At 43.1% G+C, this 14718-nt stretch overlaps 1 protein-coding gene across 1 annotated transcript in view; it reads right to left on the minus strand.

Moving 5' to 3' along the window:
• Positions 1–5834: 5834 nt before the first annotated feature.
• The window catches only part of TMEM94 (transmembrane protein 94), an 80175-nt gene continuing 71291 nt past the window's right edge, over positions 5835–14718 (minus strand). Inside the window, 9 exon segments of the mRNA XM_070739934.1 lie at positions 5835–8213; positions 8950–9120; positions 10139–10232; positions 10360–10454; positions 11140–11300; positions 12493–12574; positions 13114–13199; positions 13770–13847; positions 14414–14603. Coding sequence (XP_070596035.1) covers positions 8141–8213; positions 8950–9120; positions 10139–10232; positions 10360–10454; positions 11140–11300; positions 12493–12574; positions 13114–13199; positions 13770–13847; positions 14414–14603 — 1030 coding nt within the window. The 3' untranslated portion in view covers positions 5835–8140.

The raw sequence follows: 14718 nt of genomic DNA on the forward strand, positions 1-14718 counted from the left end.
AACGGCCAATCACTGTTGAAGACACTTTGGCACCCATGACTCTGGGGTGATAGGCTATAAAAAGTGCTTCTGACCTCCGAAAGGGTCCTGTGCGTTGGATATAGATCCTCAGCGCTCTAATGAGATCCAGGGTGTGCCATCTAATTGCCAAGGGATGGTCCCGTTGGAGACAGAAGGAAGGTAAGACAATATCCTGGGTTCTGTGGAACATGGAACTGACCTTGGGTAAGAAGGTGGGGTCCAGTCGCAAGACTACCTTGTCCTGATGAAATTGGCAGAGGTCCTGCCTGATTGAGAGGGCAGCCAGCTCCGAAATGCGTCGGGCAGAGGTAATAGCCACCAGGAATGCTACTTTAAAGGATAGGTACCTGAGGGATGCCGATTTTAGGGGTTCGTATGGTGCCTGCGTGAGGGAATGGAGAACCCGTGGCAAATCCCAGGATGGATACCTGTGGACCTTGGAAGGTCTGAGGTTGGCTATACCCTTGAGGAATTCCTGAACTTCTGGAAAGGAACGGAGAGGCTGTCTGCGGGGCCCCGCTAGGACAGAGGAAATGGCCGCCAGATGACGCCGGAGGGTGCTGGTGGAAAGTCCTTGATGGAAACCTTGCATAAGGAAGGAAATGATCCTGTGTATGGGGATGCACAGGGGAGAGAGGCCTTCCTGTAGACACCACTGGTGAAACTTGGACCACGTATGGTCGTAGATTCGATTGGTCGAACCCCTTCTGGCCTTTAAAATGACCTCCACTGTATCGGGGTCGTGGCCACGCAGTTCTAAGTCTCTCCTGATAACAGCCAGGCGGTGAGGTGGAACCACTCCGGGTCTGGATGGAATGAGGCCCCCTGCCGCAGCATATCCCCCGAAACGGGGAGTCGCCAAGGGTCCTGGACGGACAACTGTTGGAGATCCGCGAACCAGGGCCGGCGGGGCCAATGAGGGGCGATTAGGATTACTCGGGCCCTCTCGGTGAGGACCTTGTGAATCACGTCCGGGAGAATTGGAATTGGAGGGAATGCGTAAAGTAGGCCTGGAGGCCATGGGCTCCGGAGGGCATTGATTGCTTCCGCTCCCGGGGATGGAAATCTGGAAAAAAAGCGAGGGAGTTGGGCGTTTGCATTGGTCGCGAAGAGATCCAGAACTGGTAGGCCGAATCTGAGGCTGATTTGATGGAACAGGTCTTGATGGAGGTTCCACTCTCCTGGGTCTATCGTTGCTCGAGATAGCCAATCCGCCTGGACGTTGAGGCTCCCCGAGATGTGGTCGGCTAGGAGCGACCGAAGATGTTTTTCCGCCCAAAGGCCTAACTTGAGGGCCTCCCTCATGAGGGCCTTGGATCTCGTGCCCCCCTGTCTGCAGATATGGCTTTTTGTGGCAATGTTGTCGGTGAGAATGAGAACGTGCCGGTTGGGAATGCGAGGAGAGAATTGCTTCAGAGCCAGGGATACGGCTCTTAACTCTAGCCAATTGATTGGCTTGGAAGCTTCCTCCGGGGACCACGTGCCCTGGGCTATCATCCCCTGGGCGTGGGCGCCCCATCCCGATAGACTGGCATCTGTGGTGATGACAAATTGATCCGGGCACCTGAACGGGGATCCTTTGTCCATGGCCGGAGACTTCCACCACTTGAAGGATCTGCGAACAATTGGTGGGATGACAATGCGACGACTTGAGTTGCTGTGCCCCGATCTCTGAAAGGGTAATAGGAGCCACTGTAGTTCCCTAGCATGAAGGCGAGCCCAAGGAATGATGCCTATGCATGACACCATCTTCCCCAAAAGGGAAGACAGGGTTACTATGGAAACTGAAGATTGAGATAAAATGCGTGAAATTAACTCCCCTATACTGATTTTTCTCTCAGGAGAGAGAAAGACCTGGGAGGATTCTGAATTAATAATGGATCCCAGGTGCAAAATGGATGTGGAAGGTTGGAGATGACTTTTGTCAAAGTTGATGGAAAATCCATGGTCCTGTAGAACTGACATGGTGACAGAAAGGTCTGTTTTCACTTTCTCTAGGGAGTTCCCATGAACCAAAATATCATCAAGGTAACATAAAATGTGGATGGGTGACGCCCGGATATAGGCCGCCAGGGACCCCAAGAGCTTTGTAAAGACCCGAGGGGCCGAGGAAAGGTCAAATGGCATCGCCCTATACTGGAAATGCCTGCCCTGAAAAGAGAAACGTAAAAATTTTCTGTGGCATTTGGCTATAGGAATATGGAGGTAGGCCTCAGTGAGGTCTAAAGAGACCATGAAATCTCCCGGGTGGATGGCGGCCAAAATGGATGATAAGGAGTGCATCTTAAACTTCCTATATTTGATGAATAGGTTCAGCTTCTTTAAATCCAAAATAGCTCTCCAACCTCCGGAGGATTTTGGAACCATAAATAGGATGGAATAAAAACCTAGGCCCTTCTGACCGGGGGGAACCGGTTGAATGGCTCTGATGGACAATAAGTGGGAAATGGCCTCCTCCATACGGTTACAATCTGAGGAGGACCTGGGAGAAGGGCAGGAAATAAAACGTTTAGGGGGGGGGAGAAGTAAATTCTAAAAGAAGGCCTTTTTGAACAGTGTCAATGACCCAGGGGTCCTTGGAGGTGAGACGCCAATTAGAGGCGAAATAGGCTAGGCGGCCACCTATGGGAATCGAGGAAAAACTACCATCTAGGTTTTTTTGAAGCCCTGTTAGAGGACGCTCCCCTTTGGAAGCGAAAACCTCTGCCCCTGGAGTTCCTACCTTGGGAACGAAAGCGGGGGGAATACTGACCTGGAGATCTCTGATAGGAAGCCGCTTGATCTTGTTGACGCCCTGGGCGACGAAAGGACTGCGTTTTGGTGGCCTTTTTGGTGGTTGGACCCAATACTTTCTTCTTGTCCGTGGTTTCCGTGAGGAGTGGATCCAGAAGATCCCCGAAAAGAAGGTCGCGCTTTAAGGGTCCCAGAGATAACTGCCACTTCTGACGTACTCCTGCTTGCCAAGGGCGAAGCCATAGGAGTCTTCTTGCCGTTGTAGAAGCTGCAATAGACTTAGCAGAAAATCTAGTAGATTGTAAAGTGGCATCAGCCACGTACTGAGCAGCTGCAAAAACCTTGTTGAAGTCTTGTTGACCTCTCAAGTCATCGGGAGGAATATGCTGTTGAAGTTGGCGAAGCCACAGAAGCATGGCTCTGGAGAAAAAGGAAGCCGCTGCAGAACTTTTAATGGCCCAGGAATCTGCGGTGAATCCTCTTTTGAGCATCTGTTCAATCCGCTTGTCCTCTGGGCGGAGGACTTCCTCTGCTTCGCCTGGCACAGCAGCCGCCGAGTGAAGGATCTTGACAGGTTCATCCGGTTTAGGAAAGGATAGGAGCTCCTCATAGGAAGAGGAGAGTTTGTACAACTTTTTGTCCTTGGTTGTGGGATTAAGCCCAGAGGCTGGGAAATCCCACTGCTTAAGTAAGGCATCTTTAAACAATTTAGGCATAGGAATTACCTCGTTATCCTCCTGTTCCTCTGTGAAGTAAGGTAAATTCTCCTCCGGGGGATCAGTGGATGTGGAGGCCTGTTTCTCCTGGGCCGCCAATCCCGTAGAAATTCTAGCTTTGAGGAGGAGAGATTTGAACAATTGAGAGGGAAAAATAGTAATTGGAGAAGGAACCTTTATTTGGGATTCCTCATCATCTGAGAGGCCTTGAAAGGGATCCTCATCCTCCTCCATATCCTCATATTCGTCCTGAGAGGAATCTGATTCATCCTGAATAGGAGCTCTAACCATTGGGGAAGAACCCAAGGGGCGGGAGGGACGAGGAGGTGGAGGAGGTAAGGGGAGCGCATTGATGGTAGAGAGTTTAGCATCAATGGCCTTGGATAACACAGAAAAAATAGATTGGAATTCAGGAGGTAAACTAGAAATATCAGCAGGAATGGCAGAAGAATCCCTGAAGGCCTGGGAGGATCCTGGCTGGGGGGAATCTTCAATAATATCTGGTTCCTCTGGACCTACTCCCCATAGGTTAGGTTGGGGTCTGTCTAGGTTTGGCTCATCCAGAGATAACACAGTGACCCCAGAAGAAGGCAGATTAGAAGCCTCTGGGGGGTCATGACTACTGAGTACTTGGGCCTGTACTTTCAAACGCTTTGCTGATTTGTCATGGATTTTTTGTAGGGCTTGGTCCCTTCTCTTCTCAGCCCTGGTGACTTTGGTCGAGGGGCGGGCCCCTGAAGAAGAGGAGGTCGAGGCCTGGGGGATACTGGTAATCTCATCGCCTGTAGGCCTGGCCTCTCTGGGACCTTGAGTGGTGCCTCTCTTGGGAAAAGTAGCCATAGTCTGACAATTAACAGAAGACAAGGCTGAGCCAAATAACTGAATAATTAGGGAGAAGAATTTCAAAGACTTCCCAAGAGGAATGGATCCTGCTCCTAGGCCTCGGAGCTGCTGAGACTTGAGGGCAATCTGGGCAAACCCAGAGTTCGTGTCCCCAAATACAGCGTGGCCAGCCTCCCTAAACTTTAATTAAAGTAACCAAGGCACTCTGGTTGGAGGCTTAGCCGGTGGAGAATTAAGCCTGAGCATCCCAAAGCCCACTCCGGGATCCGAGCGGTGGACTAAGGCCTACGCGGCTGGCAGAAGGCCAACACGAGAGGCCTAAATTAAAAAAGGTCGCGAAGGCCTTCGCGCCGAAAAATCGCTCCGTAATAGAATTCTTAAAGGGGAAGCGATCGACTAAGTCCAGGAGACTAGAAACAAGCGTCTCACTCCGCAGGAGGTATTTCTTAAGCCCTTTAACAATAGTACTATAAATAAATCAATGAAGCAATACTTGCACCAAGACCTCCAGGCCAAAGGATTAAAGGAATCCACAAGCGGCAGCGGGGATCGTAAACGGCAAAAAAGCCGTGGGAAAACGAAACCGCAACTTCTCCCAAAGGAAAAAAGCCGAGCCGCAAACGGCTGGCGCTATTAGTGCAAGTAAACAAATAAGGATAAACAATTCTTACTACTTTTGAAGGAAAGATCGAAGGGAAGGTGTTAGAATGTTGAACGAGCTATCACAATACAACCGCAGGATATGCGAACTGAGCGAATTCTGGGGAAGGGGCGGATCCAGCAAGCTTTTTTAACACTAGGCTCAGTTCCGCCGGATTGGACATGAGCAACCCATGTGACTGCTGGACCCGCTCCTTCAGTACGGAGAATTACGCACCTTTTTATATGTGGTGAAAGGCTGGCACACATCAGATCTCAGAGTCCACTGCTAACAAAGGCAACTGTTCTATTAGCTACTTGGTGAGGTCTTTACATGCCAAACCTCATCAATGATGTTATTTTGACTTTAAAAGTTGTTGGTGGGAAGAGAACAAACCTAGCCAGTTGTCACTTAACCACATCATAAATAAGTCAATCCCTCCAAAGAATCAACCTTAGAAACATTCAGGTCTCTGGTTGAAAATACAATATGTTCCCTGAAATTCAAAGGAACTTATTCTTAGGTTAGCATGTATTCTGTACGAATCACTAAGTTTCTGGTTCATGTATTACTTTATCTGGGGATTAATTAAGAGACATTCATTTCTTTCAAAATCTTCATCTGCAACATACTTTGCAGGTCTGTTCTATATTAAGGAGCATACTTGAAGAGGTTATTATGCTGAATTCCAAGCCCGATAAAACTACTTTCTCCACAATATTAAATATTTGTATTTTCCCACTCCCGAGATTAAGAGCTCTTCAGCCATATATGTTGTCAACCTCCAGAACTGTGCTCTGATAAGCAGGTGGTGTGGCCTACAATGAAGTCTATTCAATTTGTTCTCCAAGGACGACTATTTTCAAACAAAACAACATTACTGTATCAAAGACAATCATTTATTGCCATTCGTAGCAGGTGCCCTTGGTTTCTTTATACAATTTACAAGTTTGAATACAAATCTATTTTTACATCCATCCGAAAAATCTTAAATATAAAATGTACACCATTTAAAAACAAACTGTTAAGTGAAATTCATTCCTTAGGTGATGCCCCACTCTTCTCTAAAGCCCTGTCTGACTAAAGGCAGCCAGTTTTTCAGGAGACCGCCATGAAAAAGGCCTCTCAGTCATGGTTTAATTCTGAGTACCACTGAGAAGAGAGTAGGATAGTAGAAGGAAAAAAAGTTGTTTTCAGCTTTCTGAGGGAGAATAATAATTATAGGAAGCACCTTCTCTAGGAGACGTGGTTTTCATCCACTGTTAAATATTAAAATGGCCTTAAAAGAGGGTTTTTTAAATCTGTGGGGGAATCTTTATTCCTTCAGCAAAGGAACCCCTCCCCATTCTCCACATCCTGACATTTTAACCTGGGATTGAGGAGGTTTGTCAACCTCAAAATAGATCCTGGACATTGCAGCTTGTTAATAAAGTGATTGTGTGTTCTTCTTAGAAATCCAGATAATAATAAATTGAGAAAATGACAGGCTTTAACTATATGTGGACAGCAGCAAAGTTGAACAACAGAAAATGACTAGGCAGCAAGCTATTTCAACATGTAATAAGAAATTACCGATCACTTTACCAGACCAAATCAATAAGCTCTGCTTGTTGTATATGGAGGACCATGGATCAAGTTTCTAAAAATCTTCCAGCTAGAAAACCTCTTTTTTCCCCCCAGAAAAAAGTCCCAATATTGTCAAGCATTAATCTGTGATTGTTATCTAGCAAAGCTGAATACCATTTTGCCCACTATGGAAAGATAATGTCTCCTCAGAGCATTGTGGGATTAGTCATAATCAAACAGTAATTTTAAACAGAGCAGTGAGAAATGAATAGGGATTGTTTCACCCATATCTATGGCCATTGGGTGTTACACTGAAGCTCAAAAATCTGAACAAAACAGTTATTGAAAGCCTTTCCCACCTTTTCCACCTGCATGTTATACCTGGGACAGTCTTAATATGGAATATATAATATAGCCTTAAGGAGAATAATCTGAAGAAGTGAAAAGTGATAGCAGAACATAGTTGCACTAGCTGTCTGCTTAGAAAAAATTACTCTTCATAGCTAAACTGGCCTTTAAGAAAAGAGATAAGTGTAGGGGTATGAAAATCTCTTTTCTGGGGGGACAGACTTTGGAATGAGGTATTTTGTGTTCGTAAGTTCACTAACTGGAGCTTCTGCTCAAATATGCTTACCCATAGGCAAGGACAACACTCAGCTAAAGGTGTCTCTCTGCTGGGCCTGACAAGTGACCATCCAGCCCATGGGCTTGAGGCAGGAAGAAATGCAGCCAGCATCATCTGCTGTCACTCATTCAAAGCAGCTGGAGACAGTTGCCTGCAAATGTGCTCTCACAGAAGGAAATACAAACTCCTGCCATAGCTCTGGTTCAGGCGACTTGGTGGGACACTCTGATTTCCATGTTTACAGGATCGCATGGCTTCTTGTGGCTTTCCAGTCCTTGGGCGAGAGACATTACCACACATACCCCAATCTAGCCAACTAGTATGGAGTGTTAAGAAAATACGGCACCTGGCCAAGCTGAGAAACCCACAAACTTTTCCCCATCAATGCCCTCGCCATGTGGATGAAGGGCCTGGCTTGCTAGTTAGGGATAACAGACGTCACATTTATCCCAGGGGAGTTTAATTTGAGAGCCTGTCTGCAAGTTATTTGCATCCAAGTCTCTCCAATACTTTGCGTCAGCCGTGGTTTGTTCCTCTCTTGTATAAAGGGCAGTCTCACCGCTGTATTAGGAGAGGCAAGTGTTGCCACAGCAGCTGCAACTGAGGGCCTCTTTGGGCCTTCCCTGCAGGGCCTATCAGGACAGGAAAGCCAGACACACTTGAACAGAAACAACCAACAGGAGGGAGGTCAACAATTGACGAAGATTCAAATCATGGAGCCTGAAAAAGTTATCGGGGACAATTCCCTGCTCTTAGATCCATGCCAACCAGAGGGATTCCAAGAAGCATCACTGGAGGAGGTTCTAAAATAAATAATGGCAAGGACAGCTGTCTGTGTGTCATTGTCCCAATGTCAACTCTTTGCCTGGACCCCTGCTGACCTTCCAGTCAGACTGTAGAGGGATTCCTGCGTGAGGCTGTTGCTCTCCCTTCACTGCTAAGTGACAAGGCTGGGCACAAAAGGGGCATGCAGCCCTCTAGGGCACATCCAGGGGATTAAAAAGGAGAATTCATGCCCAGCTTAGTTTCAAACTGCAGCTTCTGTCTCTTCTGGTAACGCACCCGAACCCTACAAAGAGGAAAAAACAAAAACAAATGAAGATAAGAAAACAAAGTAGTGATGTTCCTACAATCTAAGCTGCCCTAAACATTGCTTTTTCATATATACTGCTCAAAAAATAAAGGGAACACTTAAACAACACAATATACAACAGCAACCCATCTTCAACCTTCACTAAAATGCCTTTCATTTTGTGTATATAAATAGGTTTATTCGGTGATGTCATGGTATATGGGAATGACCTTGTGAAGGAAGGCAAAAAAGCAACTCAGCCCACAGTATGAATGTGGGCAGGGCAAGAGGTTTACAAGAGACCATCCCTCATTTATTGGGCTATAAATGGGATGGGGAGAAAGATATATTTGCAGACTTGCAAGATACTGTTAAGGAAACCTGACAATCAAGTAAAATTAGTTCATCCAGCCATGCTTCCTGTCCGGTCTACCTCACAAGGCTGAAACGTTTCTATGCATGATGGGATGCTTTTTATCATTTTGTATGAAGGTGCCGCAGAAGCTAATAGCCATAAGGAGGTGTCAAAATGGGGGAGGGGGCTCTCTTGCACATCACTCATTCTTTGGACAAAGGGATGCTATTTCTCCATTTCTCATCAATCTGATAAAAGGTGGGAGAGATATAACACCCTACTTGCTTTAACAAATTCCAAAACTTATTATATATACAAAATACCTGAAGTGCTAGATAATGCTAAGCAAGGCTGGGTTACTTAGTGAGTTACTCTTACCTGATTTCGTGGAGTTTTACAGTCTCATTGATTATCACCACAAGGACAAGAGAGAGCAAACCCAGCAGCCAGGAGGCCATGGGAATGTCCTCCATTTGGTAAGTCACAGGAGAGTCAAGATTCACCCACAGTTTCAAGTCCAGGAAGGTCTGAACAACCTGGCCCAGCAACCTGTAATATATGGAAATAATCAATGAGCAACATCATTCTTGGAAAAGAGATGCTGTCTTCTCTCAAATGTGGCTGCTGACAGAAGAGAATGTGCTGTGGAATATACAGAAGCAGGAAGGAAACCTTGGTGCTGAATTTTAATAAGAGTCAGTGGGATCAGCTCATTTAGGGGACAACCTGTGAACCTCAAGGTACTGCTGAAGTGCAGATACCATTGTTCCTCACCACCAGATTGAATGGCTGGAGTTGCTGGGGATTTTTTTTTTACAGTATCTGAAGATCCACAAGTTGCCCAAATCTGACATATCCACAAAGAATCTGCAAGATGATGATGTAGGCCAGGAGTTCTTAACGTAGGGACAAGAGAGCCTTAAGGAGTCCATGGATAGATTCAGAAGTGTCTCTGAATTTGGAGGAGAAAACATTATATTCCCTGACTACTAATTAAATTTTACTTCTTCATTTAATAAAGAATGTAGGCAATAAAGTAATATGCAGCCTCTAGATTGCAAAGATATGGCTGAATTTCAATAAATCTCACTACCTAAAATTATTTAAATTATTTTTGATACATATATTGAGAATATATTGACTGCTTTTATTATAGAATCTTTGTTTTTTATGTTATGCATTTAAATATATAGTTTCCGGGAATACATCTGTAGGTTTCACCAGATGTACAAAGTTGTCCATCATACAGCAAGATTAAGAATTCCTGGTCTAGATCATGAAATACCTTAAAAATGCCTAGGCTACAGAAATAATTAGGAATCTGAAAAGAGACACAGAAAATTGGGGCATTCCAGAAACACATATTCATAAAATGATTAAAATGTGATGCTGTTCCCCAATCATTCCTGCATGCACACACACACACACACCCGCACGCACACACACACCACACATCAAAGGAAGTACTTAGGTGATAAAGGAGTACTGGTTAAAAGCAAAACCATCTTGTTTAAAAAGACTGACTAGATTCAGCTGCAGTTTCTAAAAATTAGGAAAAAAGACTCACACAACCACTACTGTCAGAGTCCACCAGAAGTTAGTGAAGGGGCTTTTCTTCCACAGTGGTTTGGTACGATGGACATGGGTGACTGATATAAACACTGCAAAGAAAAAACAACTTGTTTTTTTATTTGCAGCAGGTAGGATACAATCTACCCGACCACATTTTTTATTGCAGGCAAGACCATTCCTTACCACAATATGAAGTAAGGACTAAAAACTACTTACCGATGTGTAAGACAATCATTCCAGCTGTAAATTTCTGGGCTAGGAGAAGAACGTTGGAGAAAGTTCCAAACCAATCCGGGGGACGTTCTGCTCCACTGAGGGGGGGAAAAAGGATGGATCAATATTGAAGGTATAAACACACTTCCTGTAAAGGAATGGATCAAGAGGGGCCCTTATGAGTAATCTGTAGGTGACATGAGTTCTGCGATTCAAATTAGACACCTTCTTTTATTGGATTAACTGGTCAACCACAGATGGTCATGGAAATAGCATTATAATAAGGCAGTCAGTGACCAAGAACACCCTGAAAGAATAATGTGTACAGTATGAATGTATGTGTGTATAAATGAAAGTGGGTGAGTGAAGGAGAAGGCACTGGCAAAATTACAATACCTGTATACCGGTATATTTATCAACCATAATAACGATCGCAATGTGAGTTCTAGGGTAAATTACGGCATCAACAATCTCTTGAAAATGACATTTAAATCTAAGGTAATCTCAAAAATACAGAAAGAGTGGAGGTGAATCAACATAACCATGATCTAGAAGCCAGAAAATTATTTTTTTGCCCACATGCTTAGCCACCTAGCCTGGAAAAAGCATTTATTTTATGACTCTTCACACTTCTATTTTTTTAAATCTCTGAGAAAAAATATTGTAGGCTATGCCAACTTGGAACAAAATATTAAAAGATGTCAAACTAACCACTGCATATACCTACAACACAATGCTTCCAGCTGCTACATTTGGGAACTTCAAGAGATCCCTGAAGCCTACCTTTGCAGCACAAGAGAGAAGCAGCCTGTGACATTCATGCTGAAGGTAGATGAGTTGAAGTTGGCACAGTAATCTTGCAGCAAGTAGCCAAAACAGGCCAAGCAGGAACAGATGGTGAGGCTGAACTTCAACAGGAAGCAGAAGAGGAAGTAATGCTGAGTCTACAAACATTGCCAAGAAGACCAGTGTTATGTGGGGAAGATGACTCAAACACTCTCCCTGCACTAGCCGAGTTGCCAAATTATCAGTTACTGTATACCACTAGACAATTGGGTTGCTACTTAAAATAAACTGGGTTGTCATAGGGGCCATATGGCTGTTGTTGCTACTGATGATCGGTGATCTGGGAAGAATAAAATTAGCCATTTCCTGGTGATTTGGAGGAAACGCATTGCTGACTCTTTAGGTGGCTTTCTCAATAGTATACAGTCCAGAAGATTCGGTTACTTCTCAGTTAATGAGAAGAGCCCTTGAAAATCAACAGAGTTCAGATGTGAACCTCTAACAAACATATTGAGAAAATCGTTACCACAGAAAATGAACTCCTCTGAAGTTAAAAACATTTGAGACCATCAATATCCATAAACCAACCAGGTTCAAAAACAGTCCCTCCATGCTTATTTCAACATCACCAGAATAGTCACCAAAACCCTAAGTTCCAAGCCGTGCCCTCACATTCTTATAAGCAGAAGCTCATGATGTTTGGTACTATGGATGTTTTATGATATACTGTACAGTAATCCCTTGCTACTTCGCGGTTCATCTTTTGCAGATTCGCTATTTCATGGGTTTTCAAAGGGGGCTTAAATCCATTAAATCCATTGAAAATTTTTAATCCATTAAAAATTCATAAAAATTCTTCTACAGTACTACTGTACTCTATTAAAGAAACTGGTAGGATATCACATGTAGTTCCAGCTGAGAAATTGTAGAATGACTGTTTAATGCAAAGGTTTTAAAAGTCCAAATACTCGTTAAATACATAAAAAACTATCTTTCCTCTAGTTCACGGAAATTCGTTTTTCATGGGTGGTCTTGGAACGCATCTCCCACGAAAAACGAGAGATCACTGTAGTGCGATTTAAAAGTATTGTATTGTTTGTGAGTCAGCAGCAAAGAAATTCAATAAATAATCGGATTTAGATCTGTCTGATGCAAAAAAGGAAAGAAAATGTGTTTAATCCCAGCCAGAAATCTAAAAGAATTCTCTTTCGTAAGCTGGAGTTTGGTCAACAAGCATCTATTGAAAAGGATGGAGGTATCATTTATAAGCAACTGGCTAGAAAATGAACCCTTTGTAAAGTTTTCTTGTACTCTAAGCAAATAGAACATCCAATTGAAACATTGCCTTACCTTTTTAGGAATGAAGATCAGGTTTTTCCCAGTAGCCATTGACATAATGGAACTATGAGGGGGCTTTCCCAGAAGGGACACACTTGAAAAAAATAATTAGGTAATTAATGTGAGATAGTCTGGAACAACAATGCAACAAGCACAGGAGGAATTAATTCAACCAGTGTTTACCACTTTTCCTTTCCCTTTTCCTTTCAGTGGTGCTGTCCAGAGGACCACCAAACTGGGCCTAACAAGTAGTTTTAGGTTGCCCATCCCTGGTCTACAATGAAAGAGGCAATCAACAAATTCAGTTCAAATGTATCAACTTATGTTCTGCAAAGCTGTGCAGTATTTGCCCACTGTGTCATCCACTAAGAACTCCCTCATATTATAGAGCTGATGATGTTGCCTAGTTTGGATAATTAAACATCTACAAGAAAACAACCGAGCTCAGAGACCACCAAGAACCCCCTCCTTCCAATCCTGAGCTACAAATATTATCCTTTATTAGATCGGGTGGCTAGAACATGAAAATCAAATCCAGCATTCCGTATCTTAGTTTTGCCCTTCTTAATGCAGGGAAAGAAATCACTCCCTGAAAATATGGAGGGGAGGGGAGGGTTATTACAGAGCGCTTACCTTAGCAATGGGTAGCAGAAACACGAAAGCCACAATATGTCAGTGGTACTGAGAATGGGAGGCAGTTGTGCCAGGCAAGACAAGAACTACATACAGCAAAGCAAAAGGCATCATCAGAAGCAAAGCAGAATCAAAACATCGAAGACATCTAGAAGAAATTTATAATGAAAATCTGACTATCTCTGAGGGTTTCTAAAACAACTTTTATTTATTGTTAAAAGAAAAACAATTTACTTATTTTCAGAGAAATGTTAGTGGCATACTGAATATCCCATAGTGACATACTCTGCTTGAAAAACTCAGAATTATGTCTATGTAAAACACTTACAGGAAAACTCACAAAAAGACAAGGAATTCAAATAAGATATCTGCTTACTGGATACACATATACCCCTTTGTTGCTGTACTTTTTTCTTCCTAAAAAGTAATTGCTAAAATCTATTACCTCCAAAGTACATCTTTCGTTTCCCTACATCTTTCATTTTCCTAATGTTTAGTTTGAGAAAAAAAATCAGGAAATAACAAATTATATTGGATTAGAGCAATCTAATATTGAATTCTTCAGATAAACAATTTCTATTATTGGATCCTTAGAAGGCTACATTATTCTACCAATATGCCTTTTCTGCTTTGTGAAATTGTTTTGGATAGCTCACCTGAATGATGACGAGGGTCAGCTGACACTGCAGGAGAAAAAGGAAGCATTTCCGTATGCCATAGGTTGCATGGCGAGCCTAAAAGTGAACATGTTCAGGATATTGTTAATGTATGAGCAAGCTAGCAAATTTATCACCTACATCAGAGGCAAACCACAAAATCTATCACCTACATCAGAGGCAAACCACAAAATCTATCACCTACATCAGAGGCAAAGCAGCAAATTTATCACCTACCTCTGTTACAATAACAGATAATATTTTTATTAGGAAGCAATTTTTCATACCAAAAAGATATGGAGGAAGGCAATTAATACAATAAAGTAATCTACTTTTAATTAATTTAAATTAAACAAATCAAATGAGTTTTCCAAAAAAAATGCAAGCCTTTCAAATGCTTTCTCAGAATTCAAATTAATTTTAAGAAATGAACCATTACATTTCTTAACCTACTGAATTATATTCAGACATCACTTTAGAAGCAAACCAGAAATTGACCGAGATTGATTACAAGTAGGATACTCTTGTCTAATTTAGTCTAGGAGCTAGCAGAGATATTGATAAGTTATGATCATAATTAAGATGAGAGTTCGATGGATGTCACAAAGGTACTTTTTACCCTCTTGAAAGAAAAGCAGGCTTACTTGCTCTATAAGTCTGATGATCCCAATTGTTTCTTCAGGACAAATAGACAAGGAGCAGGATAAACTGTTCAGCTGGCCAGAGAGCTGAAGAGGCGTGAGCTCATCAGAAATATAGGTCAGGTTTGTGCTGGTAGCATAACCAAAGGTCTCCCAGGAACATCGGGAGGGATAGAGAGGATCCAGTGCTATGCTATATAGGTAATATGACATAAGGAAGATTAATGCAACGGGGGGGGGGAGAACCAGAAATAATGAAATAAAACGTGATCGAAAATAATACAATGCTGGTTGTAAACAAACAATGA

Source organism: Erythrolamprus reginae, chromosome 2 (genome assembly GCF_031021105.1).
Source record: "Erythrolamprus reginae isolate rEryReg1 chromosome 2, rEryReg1.hap1, whole genome shotgun sequence".
Lineage (NCBI taxonomy): Eukaryota > Metazoa > Chordata > Lepidosauria > Squamata > Dipsadidae > Erythrolamprus > Erythrolamprus reginae.